We start from the raw sequence: 19,501 nt of genomic DNA on the forward strand, positions 1-19,501 counted from the left end.
TCCTCTGAAGTTTTTACTGATCCCTCTAGTTATATTATTTTTGTATGGTTCATTTTACAGAGTATTTGGATAAATGGCAACCCTTAAATGTGTCCTCTGTTCTCATGGATTCATCCATCTCAAACTTTGAAGTTGTGCATGTTAGTAGAGATATATCCAATGACTTCTCCACTGCCAGAGATTTTTGTCTATCTGGTAAGAAATGGTTATTCATAGCCTTACAGAAAATATTGTCTTCTGAGCCTGAAAAACCAAGAACACTCCCTCACACACTTCTGACATGGATACACTGATTTTACTTATTTTTAAAGACTACCGCAGTGTTTCTGAATTTGAGAAAAGGGACCTGAAATGCTTTATCTAATGAAAGATACAATAGACATAAAATGCCATACAGTGATTGTGTAATTTTGACACCTTTTGGGCACGGAGATCTCTTGCTTCTCCAGGCATTGTACAATTTCAAGAATATTGTAGCAGAAAATTAAAGGGATGATGTCGTTATTTTCTAAAGAACAGTAAAGGGAAGCTCATCAAGTAAGACAGATGGTAGAGCCACCTACCATTATCTAAAGTAACCTGTAGCTGTGATGCACAAGGGCAGGTTAATTGAGAGCTGGGATGAAGCAGAGGTTGGGCTGTAGTAACAACAAAGGAAACTGCTTTAATCAATAGCCTGACTAGACAGCAAAGAGTGCTTTAACTTCACATGACTGGCAAATCTTTGATGCCATAGAGCAGTAGAAATAAGGAAAAAATTCCCACCTACTGCAAAAGATGGTTCTTGGAATGGTACTGCTTTTTGCAGAAGATGGTCCTCACGCTATGAGGGTGAGCAGTGCAACTTACTGTTTTTCCTTTTCCTGTAACTGTTTGAAGGAGCCTTTCTAAAGGAAAAGTTGGATACCCACCTCTAGCTACAAACTGGGATAAGTGAGAGGACCACTTTTCTTGTTCTGAAACCTTTCCTTGGGACTCCTTGGGGACGGTTTGAATTCAGCTGAGGTCCTCAGTACTTTACTAGATGTTTTTCTTCTCCTAAAACCTGTTATAGCAGTTCTCTTGCTGTATTGCTCCATTTTAAAGCCAATATAATCTTTTGTCCTTTGGCTATTTTGGAGAATGTTCTGGGAATCTGAGGACATTTATGTCCCATTATTCTGCTTTAGAGCTGCCTCATATCCTTGTTGCTTGACCTGTTGTAAAACATTTCTTTTAAGCATCTTATAACAATGTCATACAAAATACTTTGACGATATATTTTTACCTGCTCTTTTTCTTCACTTTCACCTCACAGCTTGTTCAGTGAACCAGTCATGTACAGTGGTTACACTGGAAATGCAGCCTTCAGCAGTAAGATGCCTTTTCTACCCTGATACACAGATATGCACACATGGCATGCAAGGGCATAGCTGCTGGATTTTACTCAAAGAGCCAGCTACATACATCTACAGGAGACAAGGTAAGAGCCATTTAAAGCTGTGGAGGAAGGAACTCAGCTGTGGTGGCCTGTGCACAATTCTTGTGAAGGGAAGAGTGAGGAAATCCTCACTAGGCATCAAGCAATACGAATGTCTCCAAGACAACTGTCCATTGCTGTTTCAGTAGAGCTACAGCCAAGCAGGATGGGAAAACATCCCCAAATACTTTCTGTATGAATGCATGAAGTCATAGTATTACCATCTGGTTTTGAAGCAGCCTTAATAAAGGAAATCTGGTCTACAAACGATGTTTTGAAAAGTTCAGAATGATAAAAACAAACAAAAAAGCATTAATGAAAGTCCAGCTCCTTCTTTTTCATCTGCAGAAGATGGTTCTATATGTTCTTCCTTTTAAACTCCAAGAATAACACAAGAAGTGTTGAAAACCCACTGTCAATTGAAAGTCTTAAGGACCATCTCTGGAGAAAACAAACAAACAAAAAACCCTAAACCAAGATGAACTAATATTTTAAAGAAGTGAAAATTATTTAAGAGAGAAATAGAAGTTGTGTAGACAGGTAAAAATTCTATTTGGTTATGTCCTTATTTGTAACTGTAAGTTTTGTTGGTTTTATCCCTTGATTTTAAAAGAGACTGCTTTCTTCTTGTGTAATACTGATTATTTCTTTTATTAGAAGTAATTATAAATGAGGTAACAATAAGGGGGAAAGGAAGAAATATTACATTTTCTCTTCCCTGAAATTTCTGTGAAGAATTGACAAATCAATAAGAACCTTCGAGGTTCAAATTCAATGAGAGAAAAAGGAGTTTATCATTGTCAAATGAAACAAAATCACAGACAGAGACATAAAAGCTAGACTTGTGTGTTTGTATATTTCTGTACAGTTTTGGGTTTAGTCACATGACTTAGAATTTGGTTCCTTCCTATCAAATGCATTGTTTTAGGAGAGAAAAAGTACAAGGTATCACATAGCTCTGTTTTAAAGTAAGGCATTACTGAAAAACCTCTTCTTTGGATAGATAACCAATTATTCAGATAATCCTTATATAAGAAAGAAAAAAATTTGGACCAAACTATAACCCCCTAATATTTCATAATTTTCTGCAAGCAAAAAATAAATTCAGATGAAAATTACGTTTGATCTAAAATGTAGGTACTGGCATAAGTTCTGTGGATGAGATGGTGATGAAAGCCTTCTGGTACCCTACAGTCTTTCATTCCCTTCTCTGGCATGTAGAAGGCATGCGTGTGCGTGACTTAAAGTGAGCCCTTGCATTGGTGATTCCCACTTCAAGAACAGCAGTCCCTGCACAGGACTGTAGGGAATTTGGACATAGGTTGTTCTCATTGCCTTCTGTTGAAGCTCTTCTGTCTCACATGATGAAACAGCTACTGGAGAGGGGACTGAAGTGCAAGTCTTTCCTGGTGAGAGCCCAAACCAATGAGCTGTGTGGTTATCTTTCCTCTCTCTGACTTGCTATAAACGTTTAAAGGTTTAACATTGTGCTTTTTAAAGCTGGGGTTGGGGGGGGTGGGGGGGTGGGGTGTGGAAATCTGAAAATCTCTCTCCCTTTCTGTACAAATGGTCAGATTTATATTCTAATATGATGTCTGATCTGGAAGAAATGTTTGAGTAAGGGTTTGGAAAGTTAAATGCTCATATCCAGTAGCCAACATCTGGCATAGCATGAAGTATTTTATAGGGAGAGAATAACACAGTTTTATCTATGTTTCATTTAAAGAAATGAATTAGACACTTAACAGTTTAAAAATAAGGGAAATGGGATTAATTTTCATTTCTGAAATGGTACTAACTTGAAAAAGCAAATTATTTTTCCTCTGTTCCCCAATAGATTTATTCCTGCCCATTTCTGAATCAGATTTAAACCCATCTGTGTACATCCCATCCCATGGAGATCTGATGGGCAGATCCCAGGTGATTCGCATTGGCTTGGAGTGGAGAAATATCAGCCAGTTCCTGGGGATCCCGTATGCTGCACCTCCCCTTGCAGAGAGGCGCTTCCGTCCTCCAGAGCCGTTTGCTTGGGTGGAAACCTGGAATGCTACTGTGGCTCGGTATGAAACTCCTTTGATCATCTGCAGAAGTGCCTGTCCACCCAGGTGTATGAAAGTAGCTGGAGTGATGACCACGATATTCATGTCCTTTCTTGCAAAAAACCTATAAGGCACAGATTAATACAAGTTTGGGACTTTGTTTAGCAAAAAGAATAATTACTCTGTCTATCTGTTATTGCATGCTAGCACTTCAAGAAAAAAGGCAGATTCCAGTACATTGCCTTGAATCTATTCATAACTCCCCATTGTCTGTCTGCTGTCAATCCATTTTCATTCTGAGTATTTACACATGAATTTTATAATATTTATACAAGTACATTTTGCTCCTGCTGAGCCATAAATTTGTAGAATATTTAATCAAACGGGCACTTCAGCGCTCAGGTAACCAGAAGTTGTGGGCCTCATATAGAAATTCTCTGCCTAGTGGTGTCAGGAGGTGAGACTGAAGGATCCAGATAGTCTTTCTGTCCAAAAACTATTAAAAGGCAAATACTTGCTAAATGGCTTGAACAGAAGGAAAGAAGTTATAAACATTTTAGGTAATGCCTTAAGAAGATATGAGCGCTAGGAACTGTATTAGCAGATGGGCTAAATTTCTCTTAAGTTCCTATATCTAGTGTTCCCCTTGGCTGGCCATGGCTCTCCAGGACTGTACAGACATCACTGTTCGGTGAGTTTAGGTTGGAGGTGCTCTGTGGACATAGCCTCTGTGGGAATGTTTGTGTTTCATGTAGTCTTACAATACGAGTCTTAATTTTGTTGTGTTGGGAAACCAAAATGACTAATTGTGAATGTATATTTCTTAAAGAAAATAGTGTTTGGGTGACACTACTTAGTATATCTGTGCTGTGGAACATGTTAGGACAGTGGATTTATTTTTTAAAAAAACCCACAACAAATAGAAATGCAGCAACAACAAGAAACAAGATATGGAAATACAGTGTTTTTATAGGGTCTTTCTCACAGTGCATCCCTGCTCCACATAATAGCAAGCAAATTACAAAGCCCACAAAACCCGTTTTAGTGAGCCATGCTGCACATGTACACAGGAATTTGATACAGGAGAGCTGGTACCTGATCATGTTCCTATCAATAAAAAGCAGACAGTTTCATGGCAGACATGAGGAGCTGCAAGGAAAAAAAAAAAGATAGAAGCAAGAAACAGATATTGAAGGTGCAGAACAGTCAAAAAGAGAGACTCTGGTGGAAGGACTTGGTGAACTTTCTGTAGAGGGAGTTGAAGAAATCAGGGCTGAGAGCTGAGGTTTAGCAACCCAAGAGCTTCCAAGGGAGCTAATATGGACATAAGGTCTATTGAGACACTGTGTTATCCTTCCAGCCATGGCTGGCTATGCATCCTATTCAATTCCTCCCACCAGGAGTAGTCCTCATGTGGTTAGTAATTAACTACTTGAGCTAGGTGATCTGGCCAAGAGCTTACGTGGTTAAGGAAATGATAGATTTTGCAAGGAAGCTGGGAGGATGGCGCCTGTTGGCCTGACATGAATATCCACCTGCTTTGGTGAAAACACACCCTGAGGCTACAGAGTTAGAGACCTAGCTGTGTGGAAGCTGTTTGGTCCCTCCATTACTCAGGATTTATCCCCAGAGGTTTCCAGCAAAGTCTGTGGCGAACTGAGTGAAAAAAGATAGTGTTGACTTGAGGAGTTGAAGGACTATCTGGCCTTTGGTGGTCCCATCCTTCAGGCTGCACCTGAGTTGTGGAGGTGTTAACAGCAAAACCACAGGAACCATGCAGTCCCGTGTATGTTGGAGGGATCTGGTGAGATGTGGCTTTTTGTTTCTTCAGATGCACAGTGATGTTAGATTAACACACACACCATGAACTCTCTGTGTCTGCAGCCACAGCGTAGTGTCTGCCAGGATTTTGGTAAGAGCCATCCACCTCTGTGGTCTGTCATTGAAGACCTGGTGTTGCAATGAGCTGCCTGGCTGAGATTTTTAAAGCAATTTAGGGACCATAGTTAATCTGCTCCTATCTTTTGAATTCTCAGGGCTTCCTTAGGCCAATGAAGACCTTGGCCATTACCTTCTATTATTCATTTAAGGTCAAAAAAATAACTCTTTGAGCTTAGCACCATGGAGGCACACTTGGAGAATCAGAGGGACCTCACTCCCTGTGTGTATAGAAAACGTTGACATCTTTTTTTTTTTTTTAGGTCTCTATAGTGATGTTGCACAATATTTGTATATAAGAAATTCACATTAGCACACTGACATTACTGACAGAAGAGAAATATTTACTTATCAGCACAGACCCGATAAAAGACTTTAAAAAAAAACCCCAAACCAAACAAAAATCAAAAAAACCTGTCCAGCTGTTGGAGTCTCCAGCTGCTGGAGGAGCTGTGGCCCTGCCTCAGCAGGTGGCAGCCTCTCCCCGGAGTCGGTCCTGCCATGAGGAGATCCTGGGAGCTGGAGGTGCAGGGAATCTCGATGAGTTGTTACCAAAAAAACCCCCAACAAAAACCATGAGCATGGGTGATGATTCCTGTTGCCCTGTGGAAAGCTACATGATTAATAGGGTTTGACCTGTTGTCCTGGCCAGGTTCCTACCTGGGGATCTGTATTTTGTCTGCGTAAAATGGCTTTAACAGTTTTGGTTGGAGGTGATGTACTTCTCTACATCAATGTGAGAGCTATTGAGTGATATCACCATCCTAGGAACCTCCCTTATAGAAAAATGTTGTAGAATTGCATTAAAGCTGGTCCTTTTCGTTGCAGTTTTCTATTAAATTCTTCACACTTTCAGTGTAAAATTTTGCAAGGGCATTAAAAATGATATTTAGAAATAATGCTCTGAGATATTACTGTCTTTTCCATAGCCTCTTTTGGCTTCTTTTCTAATAACTTGTGATGCTTTTCCATAACTGATTATGAGATATAAATATGTCTGTGAAGTAGATGGAACTGTCTTCAAAATAGCTTATATCTGAACTGCAGAAGTCATCCACTTGATTCTTGCTGTGGAGGGAGCTCAAGCTTATGAATCTCATACAGATGATAGCCAGAAAATTATTTTTTGTACATGGCTGGCTGGCTGAATTCCTATAGAAAGGTTACTTTTAACATTGCTGGGTACTGTTAATGGTCTGCTATGATGTTTAGGGCAAATGGATTTTAAAATTTCTTTAAAAATTTAAACTTATCATATTTTCCTACAGACCACAAGAAATTAAAACAAATACAAATAAATGTAGCCTAGAGAGTATTAGACATTAAAATAAATAACTGGCATTTCAGCAAAAGAGTGGATTACATAGGTGTGCAGGCAATAGCAGTGGGAGACCCATGCCTGAGACCCCCAGTTCTGCTCCCCTTACATCTGATGATAATTTTGTGCAGTTTATGTAAAGCGTGAGTTTTCTGAAGGCTTTTCAAGTTCTAATATTTTTAAAATGAGGCTAGATTTCTGAGGGAAGGATCCTAGATGTGAAAATACAATGTGTTTTTTGTATTTTTATGTGTTTATACAAACCCACGTATTTGTTACTAAGGTATAGGTGGGCATAGTTTTAAATGTCATTGAGATCTACAAATTTAAAGATTTGATGAACTTAGTGCATCAAAATATAATGAAACAGCAGCAGTGGGAAAAGAATACAAGCCTTTTTATTGTAATTTTTTCAATCTGTGCTTCTAGGGCAGCTTGTTGGCAGCCAGGAGATGGAGAGGCCCCGTCATACTCTGTCAGTGAAGACTGCCTATATCTGAATGTCTTTGTTCCTGCCACCACTGTAAGTAGGAGACGAGTTGAATTTTTTTGTAGCTGAGTACTGTCTCTTTTCAAAGTACTTTTGATTGGCATGAATGATTGTATTTCATGTGGTGTTCACAAAGCCCTGCAAGGTTAAATTAGGTGCTCTGTTGTTTGTACTGATGCAAGAGTATTCCCTATAGGCTTTCAGTGAGCTGTGTTTGGGTAACTAGGAGGGTAGAAAATTAAAAACCTAGAAATAAGAGAGACAAAGAGGGAAATAAAACACGAGAAGAAGGTGGCAGCAAAAGAGGAGAAATTAAGGATAGAAATAGCAATGCCCCTGAAATGAGACCATTTGTCCAGGAGACAATAATGCAATACAACGCATCATATCAACACCACCAGTTGAGCAGCAGCAGATGAGGTTTTTTTCACCCTCATCTTCACTATTACCCTGTTGGCATCCGTGGGAGCTCTGTTGAGGAATGAGGTTAGCAAGCAATACTAGATTTGTGCCCAGCTTGCAGAGCATAAAAATAGATGTTTTAAAGATGACTGGGCCAGTGGTACAATCTAAGTAATTGTTATTTGAAAGCTCTAGAATTTCTCATTCTAAACAGATATAAAATAAAGCTTCAAGTCAGAGCCAAGCTTAGATGATTGGCCAAACCCCTGGGGGGCTGGGGATAAAGATGCTGAATAACATGTGGATCCCATCGAAGAGTGGGCCCAGAGCACAGGAATAGAGCTTTCTTTTCCACAGTTCTGGTAATTTTCAGAAGGTGATGGTGGTTATAATAGAAATTTATGAGTCTGTCATGCTACAAAGAGCTGGTTTAGCTATCTGACAGCACCACACAGAGTCCCTTGCAGGTCCTTTTAATCACAGAAAGATCAGCAGTCTGTTTTCTCCCTGCAGCATCAGACTGTCATTTTGCCTTCAGTGCAGTCATTGCTTATTGAAAGCATCGGGTCACTGTCCCAGGCAGTTTGCCAACTCTATTTAAGTGCTGCTTTCAAGATAGCTTATTTGAAAGCATTGTATTTTCTACCATCTGATAGACTAAATAGGCTTGTTTTTTTCTCCTTAGTGGCACCGAGAACTGAATCCCTCCTGTCTTTTGTAGAGGTGTAAGGTAGAAGTAGATCCGATCAAGTCAATCAGTTTCACAAGTGTAAGTCTAGCCCAAGAGAGAACCAAAACTTCTGTTTTTGCAGAAGTAGCTGGGAGCAGAAGGCATGGCATTTTCCTGTTTCTTTTTGTGGTGAGCTCTATTTTTTACTCACATACAGAGAGCTATAGTTATATATTTTCAGCCCACGGAAAGTTAAATTAGCTAGTAAATACTGAATATAAAATCTCCTGGAGAGCAGCAAAGGCAGAGGTCATTCAGGAGCATTTTGAGTCTGAACAAGAGCACGGCGCAGGGACTGCTGCCTGTCACCAAAAGACTCTAAGCGTCAAGCTGTGAAGAAGGTGAATGACATCACCTCATTTTGCTTCCATAGCTACGTGTACCACATAACCTTCCAAATAAAACTGACACTTCTGAGAGACTTTTTTCCACCTATAACCATCACCACCTGTCACACTAGCAAAGCAAATCTGTGCTTCAGCTTGATTTGCAAATGGTTCAAATGTAAGATCAAGAGTTTAAACTCTCCACTAAATAAGAATAGAAAGTGTATCCTCTCTCCTTTTCTCCCATCTCCTGCACATGTTATTCCCATCCTTATTGCATCATCCCTGTTGCACTCAATTCTTTACAGAGCAATATTGTACAATAGTAAAAGCACTGGAGGTTGCCTGGCTTGGTAGAGTTTAAATCCCTCTCTGCCAAGTAGCTCATTAAGTGTTTTACAGAAGGATGGAGAAGGTGGTTCTGAATATTATGAAGCCTTTCAGACTCCCAGCTGACTTTGCAGCTTCCTGGCGGATGCTGAACTTCTCTCCCCCTTGAGGGTTTGCACATGGGACCTAAGCCCCTGCAGGCTTGAGACCATGGTGGAGCTGCTGGGCTCCCCAGAAGACATTGCCCAGCTAGCTAAGCCAATAAGCCATCTGACCACGTCCCAGCTGGAAGTCTTTGTACAGATTTTACACCTCCAAGTGCAACTGTCTGTGTTTTGTTGCTAAGCATGGAGCAAAACCCTGCACTGCACAGTAGCCACGTAGAATCCATGGCCTGTCTGTGAGGAACATGCTGGCCCCACTCTGCCCAGCTGTCGTGTCTGCCCTACAGCCTGGCATTGACACTGGTGGTGCTGTGTCTGAGCCTGGTTCAAAGTGGTGGGTGAAGGGACTGGCTCCAGTAGGCTTTAGTTAAGGTCTTGTGTTTCTTCTGCCTCACAGATTTAATTGTAGTGTTTGGTTGGTTTTGGCCGAGAACAAGGATTGGGATAAATTAACTTATATTTAAAATAAATTATCCAGCAGCTAATGTATAGTAAAAAATTAATTGACTACCAGATAGATAGATAGATAGATGACATGAAATATCTCGTATTGTGAGACGTAGTTCAATTACAGCATGAAAATAATTGTGCTATGCTATTAAAATGGCTAACAAGAAATGGGAAGGCAATTATGTTAAACAGCCTTAATCTAAAATGCCCAAATACATGAGCTCTGAGATTGAAATCCCTTGGGATTAAAACCAAAATTATTATTTTGTGATAGTTTACCTTTACATAGGAGAGGGATCTGTCATTGCTTGATGCAGACTAGAAATGGGAATGCTACATCCAGACACTTGGTACTAGGGACAACCGCAGTGCTAAGTCTTCCCCCAAATTGCTCCATATCTGTTGCAGCAGTCTTTGTTCTGACATTTTTAAATTTTATCTTCTGGCTTTGCCTTTCTTAAGCTTTTCATCACTACAGCATTGGGTAAAGTTGCTCAGCATAATGTAATATAAAACTTACAGGACAGCTGGAGGTTATGGTGCTATGCAGGCTGTGGGCACATGGGAAATGCCTAGTTTGAACCTCAGGTTGATCTGAGGGGATGGAGCAGGCTCAACATCATGTTTAATACCGTTTCAGCTGACATGGCTCAATGTGGTTATATTTTAGTATGAATTTCCATGTGAAAACAGACTCATTTTTTTCTTTACCCCCATTTCTCTCTCTGTGCTGCATGGAGTGCAGAAATGAGAACCAGGGACAAGGCTCTTTGAATTAGGCAATTTCTATTCAAGAGCAGAAGTTCCTGAGAGAGAGCAGCATGTTTCAGTGCTTGCAAATTCTTGGGTTTTCTTGGTACCTTTTCATGTTTACAAGAAGCCTCTGAAGTGATTCTCCAGATAGATAAGTGAGGAGTGCACACAGTTATGACAAATTAAAGGGCAGCTGAGGGCATTTTGCCTCCTATCCTGTAATTTTGCAGAGGGCTGCAACCATCACTTCTCTGCTGCTTCTTCTGTGCATCCAATCACATTTTTGCTGGAGACAACCTTTGCCAGAGCAGATGGGACTGCTGTGTTTAGCTAAGCTCCATCCAGAAAATAACAGCAGCAGAGCCCAATGCCCTCTAGCTGCAGCGAAAAACAAATCTCAGATGTATTTTGATGCTGCTGCAGGGGCCACCAGCCCTTCTTCGAAAAACACCACCAGCTGCCAAAGCAGAAAGTGGGATGGGTGGGTGTATGTGACCCGCTGCTGAGCAGAGGAGAGAGGAGCCTCCTTCAGGATAGTCCTAAAGTGAGCAATAAGGGATGAAAGTGCTGAATGGAAAACTGAGGTTACACTTTGAAGAAACCTTTCTAGCATTGGAGCAGGTTATTCAGCTTTATGCAGCAGAAAGGGGAAAAAAAAAAGAAAAGAAAACCCACAAAACCCCTCTGTATGTTTCACTGGTATTGCTTCTGAGTGTCATCTTGACAGAGCTGTAATCTGCTGGTAAATGCTGAGGTCTCCTGGGGCAGTTCTGCTTTTGTGTTGCTCATGCAGTGGCAGCCTGCTGCAGCCCTGCTGTGTGTGCAGAGAGGGTCCCCACAGATGGGGTGCTGCTTTGGGGAAAAGCCTCGTTTTCTCAGCAAATTTGGGTGGCTCTGCAAGGAGTGCTAACATGGGCAGCAGCCCATCGTAACTTCTTCCCATCCTGGGAGTCCTGCTGGGCTCTTTCAGGGCAGACCCCCTCTGTGCTTCATGAGAAGTGAGTCTCTCCCATGCAGAGACAAAGCCCTCTCTGCAGAACCCCTCAGTATATCTAGTAGGGGAAAACCTCCATGGGGATTGAAGGAGCAATGAGGAGCTCTTGTCAAGTGAGATTTTTTTGACTAGGCAGTGTTTAAGTGCTGAAGACTGGAGAGTAGGAAGCAGCCCTGCGTAGGTGTTGAGTTAGTCCTGCTCAAGATGAAGCAGCACAATGGGCCTTTTCCTTCTCCTGTTTCCCACTTGTTTGAACTTTTCCTGTGTGTTTGTGTAAAGCAGACACGTTACAACAAAGCCGAGCTTACCACATGGTCAATGGCCAAGTCAGCAGGATGGGTCTTCCTTGAGCTAACCTGGTAGAGTTTTTGGCTGGTGGAACACAGTGGGGCCATTAAATCTTTGTACTGGACATAGTGTGCTCTTTAATGATATATAAGTCATTGTAGACAATTTAGCCCTAGAACTTCAGACAGATGGCCAAATATCCTCTCATTATGGTCACTGTTAAGGAGCTATGAATAGCTTGAATAATTTTAATGGGGAAGATGCTTGTGTTCTCATCAGTGACCTACAAAAGCAGTTGGCTGCAGGAATATTAACTTCGTTGTTGTCATGGCAGGTCAAAAACATGTCAGTGTTGCTGTTCTTCCACAACGGAGGAAGTTACAATGCTGAGGTAGGAAAGACAACCATAGATGGATCATACCTAGCTGCCATCAGTAATGTCATTGTTGTGACAGCAAACTACCGGGTCGGTGTTTTTGGCTTCCTTAGTACTGGTAAGTCATGGATTTCTAGAACAGGCACAACTACAAGCTAAATTACATTCTACATCACTTCTGGTTTGTTTTTTTGGGTTTTTTTGTTTGGTTTGGTTTTTTTTTTAAAGGTAAGTTATTTTTTAAATTGAGAAACCTGTATCTTTCACTGACTGTTTTTTGGGGGAAAATGGCCAAGAAATGGTGGGGACTTGATCTGAAGAGGAAGGGGAGGGGCTAGAGGCAAAGGGACAAGAACAAACAAACCCCAAGCATCTATATCAAAGCACTGGCTAGACTTCTGTTTGCACTTGAAACTGTGGTTATTGGGTTTTGCGGACACACATGAGGATAGGTTAGGCATTAAAGTTCCTGTTAATTTCAGTGGCATGTCATTGTGGATATGGTTTTCAATGTCTCCAACTTCCAGCTGTTCCATTCTTGAAATTTTGCTAGTGGCCGATTGTGCCTGCATCAGGGTGGGGAAGAGGCAGAGAGGGGTAACTGCGGATGAATGGTAAGAAGGACATGAAAGTATGGAAAGTATAGCACAAAGGTAGTTGATTGGTTCTCAGTAATTCAGCTTGACTTCTCTGAAGGACTTGCCATGTTTAATTTGAATTCTGTTAACCTCTTTTGCTGTCCTGGATGTGACTGAACGTTTTCATGTTCTCTGTTTGCATCCCTTCCACATACTCTAGTGTAAAGGGCAGTTTTGCTCTCCCATTGCCTCCTAATAACAATTGCCATTAAAAATTATACAAATTCCCATTACATACAGGATTTTATGTTGTGCAAAGAGGCACATACACATGTCCTTAAACCTTTGTGGTAGTACCATCTGGTCTTTGGGATCGTTTTATTTTGATTTTGCCTTTTATTAGATTTGCCTGTTTAAGCAAGTAGGGAACACTTTTCTTTCTACCATCTTTCAATTCTGGCTGGGGCAGGAGAACTTAAGGTAGAGAGCCATGGAGAGAAAATGCAACAATTGCAAGTGTAGTTCTGGCTCCATCTGTCTGGTGGCAATTCTTGGTCTCTCTAGTGGACATTTTAGTACCTTTATAACTTTTACGAGGTTATATTTGCTATGTTTGCAAATATCAGACCTACATACTTTGCCTCATGATTCTTTTGAGCATTTACTGCTGGTGACTGGGTGAATTTTGCCTAGTTTGGGTTTATAGCTGTATCTACTGGGTATTGTTTCCCTTCTTTGTTTTGCTGTTTCGTTCGAAGCTCGCTCCCATCAAAGCCTGTTTTTCATTCAGTAACTAGAGAGCTGGCACTACAAACTCCTTACTCATTTAGATATGAATTTGGTAATAGGTGTATCTGCGGAAAGAATCACTGTTTTCATCAGTGCAAACCAGATGCTTATGAAAGTGATACCGTGTCTTCATTTTGGCTAGAGCCAAATGCAGCGTGAATATGTGCTATGAGAGCTTCCATTACGCAGCACTGCCCACGCGTTACCCACTAACCTCCTTCAGCCCTGTGAATCTCACCTAAGTTTCTTCCTAAGTGGAAACTGCTAGCTGGGCTGAATATTATATAGCAGTATTTATATGATGGTCCATAATTTAGGGACCAGGATGAATTCTCCAGCCTCTTTTTAATGAGGATCTTCACCCATGGCCCAAAACATCAGTTCATGAGCTGAATGTACTGAATTGGCATTCCTGCAAACTTTCAGATAGGTGTGGTCCATTGCAAATAGGGAACGTTCAGGGACCTTCTGCTTCTCTGTACTGTTGAGATGCAGCCAGGGACAAGTGCAGTTTTTCCTGGCCTCTTGCCCTGTGGGAAATCCTTGGTGTGCATTTGGGAAAATACTACTGCTCCAGAGGGAACTAGAACAAGTTAGAAAAGGGCTTTACAAGAGTCACTGGAGCAAGCTAAGCACCACATTCATGGGAAGCTCTAAAAATTCCTTCAGTGCCACACTCCTGTCTCCCCTACGTCCCCTTTAGTCCATGTAGGGGTAATGAGCTGTGATATGTCTGCACCAGGTTCCCTGTCAGCATGGATATACCCATTCTGTTGAGCAGTGCTCCCACTGTAATACCTATTCTTTAATCCACCACAGGTTGGTGGAGTACCTCTGACTCCTTCTGTACATAACCAGTAACCACTGGCGATTTTCAGTGAAGGTTATCAAGCTGGGTCAAATACTATAAGAGTTTTTCTCAAACCAAATCCTTAATGATACACCAGGGATGTTTCCATTCTTACTGAAAGACTTGGACAAATCCTGGTCCCTTGGAAGTTTTACCATCAGTTCCAAAGTGGGCAGGAGTTCATCCTTAGGACTGGGTGGACATTAGCAGAAGGACTGTTAGAAGGCTCTGAAGTTACAAACGCAAGTTATGATCCTGTGAGCAATATAATTTTCATTGTCCAACTAAGCAAAGTGCTGAATCCTCTCATGTTGATTTGTCATATATTGCAAAACTAGAAATGAAGAAGTTAAATGGAGATTTTGGGTGAGGAAGGGTAGTGAAAGCAAGAGATTTCCTTTTTTCTGTTTGGTTTTTTGTTAGGTCTGTAGATGTTTTGGTCTCTCATTGACAGGGCTTTTGCAGGGTGTCAAAGATCTCTTATTCTTCTAAGTATACAGGATATTTAATTTAATTTGCTATCGCTCTTTAATGTTGCAAAAAGTGATGCACATTCCTACTAGTGCCTTTACCTCTCGCTTTGCACCCAGAAAAGTTAAGGTGAATTGCCAGTGATATGTATGGCAGGAGTATGGAGAAGACAGTCATAGTTTTAGGCCTGATTCTTTTAAGAGTCCATGAAGTCATATTAAAAAGGATGATTTTCATGCTTAAATTTAGTACTATTGTTCTTTTCCAGTTTAGTAATAATAGAAATGTGTATGTCATTGTTTGCTTCCTTCTAAACACCAGTTTCTTTTCATTTTCCTGTGGTCCCCAGGAAGGTGATCTTTTTCTGCAAAAAGACCATTTATGAGATTATAATCCAGGCCTATCACTCAAGCAGTGAAAAAGATTCCTAGCGACACGTTTCTTTTGGTCTAACTACTGTGAATGTCCGTGCATGCATCTGTTCCCCAGTGTGGTACATTTCACAACCTGGCTGTCGTTTTGCCAGGGAAAAGGAACTGGTTATATTTCCCTCCTCAGTCTTGTTGTACTGGTAACAAGCCACATTGTGTGGCTAAAACATTTACATGGATTTCACTTCCTCTGGGGAGGTCTCATGAGTCATGAAGGTTTCTCAATTCTCTCGAACTGAGGTTTCCTTTTAACAGCACAGAATGGATTTATTGCTGGATTGAGAACGCTGGAAACTGGTCATGGCGTGCAGAACAAACTCAAAATTCCCTAAAAACTAAAGCAGGGAAATTTTTTTTTATTGCTTCACAGGTGTGGCTTGGCCTGATGATCTGAAACTATAGCTATAGGTGGAAGGTTGTAGTTTCTGGGGCAATTTGGTTCTTGGCTGTGCTATTGGAAGGGCACTTATAGTGATGGCTATTGTGATGTGCAAGGCTATCAATAATCCAGTCTGCTCTATAGTCTATTCTGCTGCTTAAGTAGGTCTCTATGATTTAATATATTGTGGAATATATTATGGTATATATATGTATATCAACTACAGGATGTAAGCTTTCAACTGTTCTTTGCCTGAGACAGGACTACTTGTCCACAAAGTGGCAGCTTTTTATTCCACTATCTGTTCGTTTTGATTCACTAGATTCTGAGCCTATCTTTACTTTAAAATTGTACTATTTGGTCTCAGCAATGAAAGAAACAAATAGTTTCAGCTGTGTTTCTATTCCTGGCTTTTCTCTCTTGTCTTTTTTTTCCCCAAAGTTTTCAATGTGAAGAATCATTAAAAATGAATGGCTCATTGTGGATTAAAAGGAGGTAGACAGTGAATAATCATTTTCTATTCCTTTTTTCGGACTGTGTAGGAATTACTTATTTCTGCTTTTGTTGATATAAAATTAAGCTTGCCTAGGGGATTGCATCATTAGATGCTTTCAGCACTAGTTTCTTATTAATCAGAGTTATCAAGTTACTACTGGTTGGTGTTGAAAAGAAAGTAGTCTTTTCAGTGGTGATACCTAAGCATGGGGAGTACATGATTAATTATTTTTATTTTGTTTCCATAGGAACAAAAATATGAATACATATAATTCATATCTTTATCAGTTAGACATAGGTCAGTCTCAAAGGATATATATGGAGATATTATAAATTATAAAACAATATCTGTATGTGTGTAAAGAAATGCAAGATGATGTGACTTACAAATGATTGGTCAGACAGGGTAAGTGTAAAGGGGATGTAGGAAGCAAACAGATGCAATTAGGAGTACTTCAGGGAAACAGTCGATGATCCTTATTGGGTCCCTTCCAGCTTGAGAATTTGGCAAATACTCTGATTTTTTGTTTACTTTTAATTAATTTTAAGATTGAACTACTTATGTAGAAACAGAATCTCATGGCCTGAATTTATGGATACTTGAGCCTGGATTCAAGTCTTCTGCCATGAGGTGTCCAAATGAAGCTTGGAAGTTGGAGTGTTATTTTTCTATCATGACAGACAGTTAGGCACCCCCCAGGATGCCTGGTGGAGTAGTAAAACTGAAATGGAGTCAATCTGTAAAGTGATGACCTTGGAAGAAACCACTTCAGACTTCTAAACTCTGGTATCAGTTTTGTCATGGTTCAGCTGCAAGAGCTGCTAAAAATGTAGCATTTAATCAAAACATCAAATGTTTATAGATTTATTTCTTTTCAGACCTATTTATTTATTTTCCACAATAGGTTCTCCTGAGGTGAGTAGAAATGCTGGCCTTTTGGATCAACTGGCAGCTTTGAAGTGGGTGCAGCAGAACATCGCTAGCTTTGGAGGAGATCCGAGCCGGGTTTCTTTAGGAGCTGACCGCGGTGGGGCAGATGTTACCAGCATTCACCTGTTCACAGAGACAGCGGATATGGACCTCTTCAGGAGGGTGGTGTTGATGGTAAGTCCTATTCCTGCCATTTCACTGTGAAAGGATGTTGTTACAGACATGAGGATGTTGCAGTGTGTGGGTGCTGGTTTTATTTCATCCATACCTTGGCAGCACTAATAGGGCTTTTATTGCTACAGTTATTTTTCATCTCACCTGTGACTGCTATCTCCAGGAGCTGGGTGCTTCACAAGGATGTACAAGAGATGCACTTTGGTGATTGATTTAGTCATAGTAAGAATCTGGTTTTCGTCACTGTGGGTTTTTGTGTATTATATAAATAGTCTTGTTTCATAACTTACAGGTACAACAGGTTAGTTTCCATTCCATAAATACAGTTGTTGATCAGCAGTTTTTAGACTCTAAAGCTGATGAGCCAAACATCCGCATGTTTTAAGTATCCAATCTCTTTATCTGATCTCATGACAGATTTCATTTAAAAGAAAAAGCAAGTTTCAGAGAGAGAGTAAAAATCCGTTTACCCAAGGGCTTGTTTGCTGTCAGCTTGGACCATTTTCACAGTCACCCCAAGTGATCTGTATTTTACAGCCCTTCCTGTGTCAAATCTCAGGACTTACTTTGAGATCAGATTTGTCAGCATGAATACTACCATTACTGATCTTTACAGTCTCAGTGTTCTCTGAAATGAGGCTTAATCTTCAGTGGAAGTTTACATATCCAGCAGGAATGGTACTTGGACAAAATTATATGTCTGCTAGCAGTGTTGACTTGAAACAGTGAGCAGAGGAATAGAATTCTTGGTCCAGGAAACCTAGGGCCCAATTAAATAAAATCTTGCCTTGGAGATAACGACATCTCTATTCATTACTTGATTTTTCTTCAGTGTGCCTTTGCTCCAGGAAACATAACTTGCCTTCTGCATCTCCATGTCTCAGTAAGATTATTTTAAATTGCATCATTCTAGAGGGGAAGGCAAGGGGAGTTGTTGAAAATTGCCGTTCAGTAGTTGTTTTTTTTCTGTCATTCTCAGATAATTCCTCACATAGTTCCTAGATTTTTACTCATCTCTTGGCATAGCAGTTAATTTGCTAGTAGACCCAGAGTCCTTTTCTCTCAGAGTACAGTTTCATCCTACTCTTTCTCTGAAGTCACAAACTCTTTATTGACATGGCTTAGGATTGGGCCCTGTGGAATCTGTAACAGGATACAGTGCAATTTACCAGTTGAGCAACTTATGAAAGGGAAATGTAAGGAACTATTTGCTTATCTTTATTTCTGGAGCTTAGTTCCACATTACATCTTTTCTTTTATAAAATAAACTTTGAACTCCTCCTTTCTCCTCCAGCGGGACATCAAATAATGGAAAATAGTTGCAAGTGCAATAAGCAGGCAGGTGCATCAATTCTTCCCACTAATTTAGTGCTTGTAACATTAATTTTCTTCCTGGGACTGTGCAGACCACTTTCCTGGCAACAGCAGGATCTCCACTTATTTCAAAGTAATGTTAAGTATTTATCCTTACTTTGTCATGGTGGATTTAGTTTTCTTGTGAAATACACTAATAAAATAAAAAGCAAACTAACAGCAATGGCTTAAAAATATATTTTATCTTTTTTTTTCTTTGTAATGAAATGATGTAGAATGCAACTGTTGGTTTAATCAGATTTCTCATCTAGACCTTCTGGAAAGGGATACATCTTTTGTTTGTTCCAAGACACCAAAACCATTGCGTACTTTTAATTTTACTGTAAAAGAAGGAGGTGCACACAGACTACGAATCATGAAACTGAGAATATGTACCAAATATAGCTTTCCTGAGGGAAAATCCCATGAAGCAATACAGCTTTTTTGCAAAAGTTAGTTTTGTGCTCCTTGTTTGGGTCTTTGTCATGCATAAAAAAATGGTACTGTTTCTTAGCATGCAGAGAGGTGTGATGTATGAAATTTTCCCTACAAGAAGATGTGCTCCTGAAATAACAAAATGCTTTTGAGTTTCCTATGTCTGCCCTATAATAGATTTTGTTTGGAACAGATCTGAAAAATGATTCAACAAAATCAATGCAAAGCTGTCACAGGGAATTTTTATAACTTATTCCATCTTTCAATAGTATGATTAGAAAAAAGTAGTGTCAGTGATTATGGCCTTGTTTTAAATCATTTAAGAGCATTAACCTAGTGTTTGACTTAATCTTTTGATTAATTGGTTTATTAACCATTTTGTACAGTTTTGATGTAGGAGAGTGGATCAATGGTATAGATTGCCTCCATCTCTAAAGGAGGCTGTGGAGGGCAGATATGCTAGGTGTCACTTCCAGACGTTCTTTGGTGGGTGTCAGGAGGAGAGATCCCAGGCTTCCTCCACCCAGTGCAAGGGAAGACATCAGGTCCCTCCTGGCC

At 40.3% G+C, this 19,501-nt stretch overlaps 1 protein-coding gene across 1 annotated transcript in view; it reads left to right on the forward strand.

Annotated features, from left to right (window-relative positions):
* The window catches only part of TG (thyroglobulin), a 162,036-nt gene that overhangs the window by 76,492 nt on the left and 66,043 nt on the right, over positions 1–19,501 (forward strand). Inside the window, exons 36-41 of the mRNA XM_074888192.1 lie at positions 61–195; positions 1,298–1,462; positions 3,297–3,519; positions 7,184–7,277; positions 12,016–12,175; positions 16,956–17,155. Of these exons, the coding sequence (XP_074744293.1) occupies positions 61–195; positions 1,298–1,462; positions 3,297–3,519; positions 7,184–7,277; positions 12,016–12,175; positions 16,956–17,155 (977 nt within the window). The remainder of the gene's footprint in view (positions 1–60; positions 196–1,297; positions 1,463–3,296; positions 3,520–7,183; positions 7,278–12,015; positions 12,176–16,955; positions 17,156–19,501) is intronic.

The sequence above is a fragment of the Strix uralensis genome, chromosome 1, assembly GCF_047716275.1.
Source record: "Strix uralensis isolate ZFMK-TIS-50842 chromosome 1, bStrUra1, whole genome shotgun sequence".
Classification (NCBI taxonomy): domain Eukaryota; kingdom Metazoa; phylum Chordata; class Aves; order Strigiformes; family Strigidae; genus Strix; species Strix uralensis.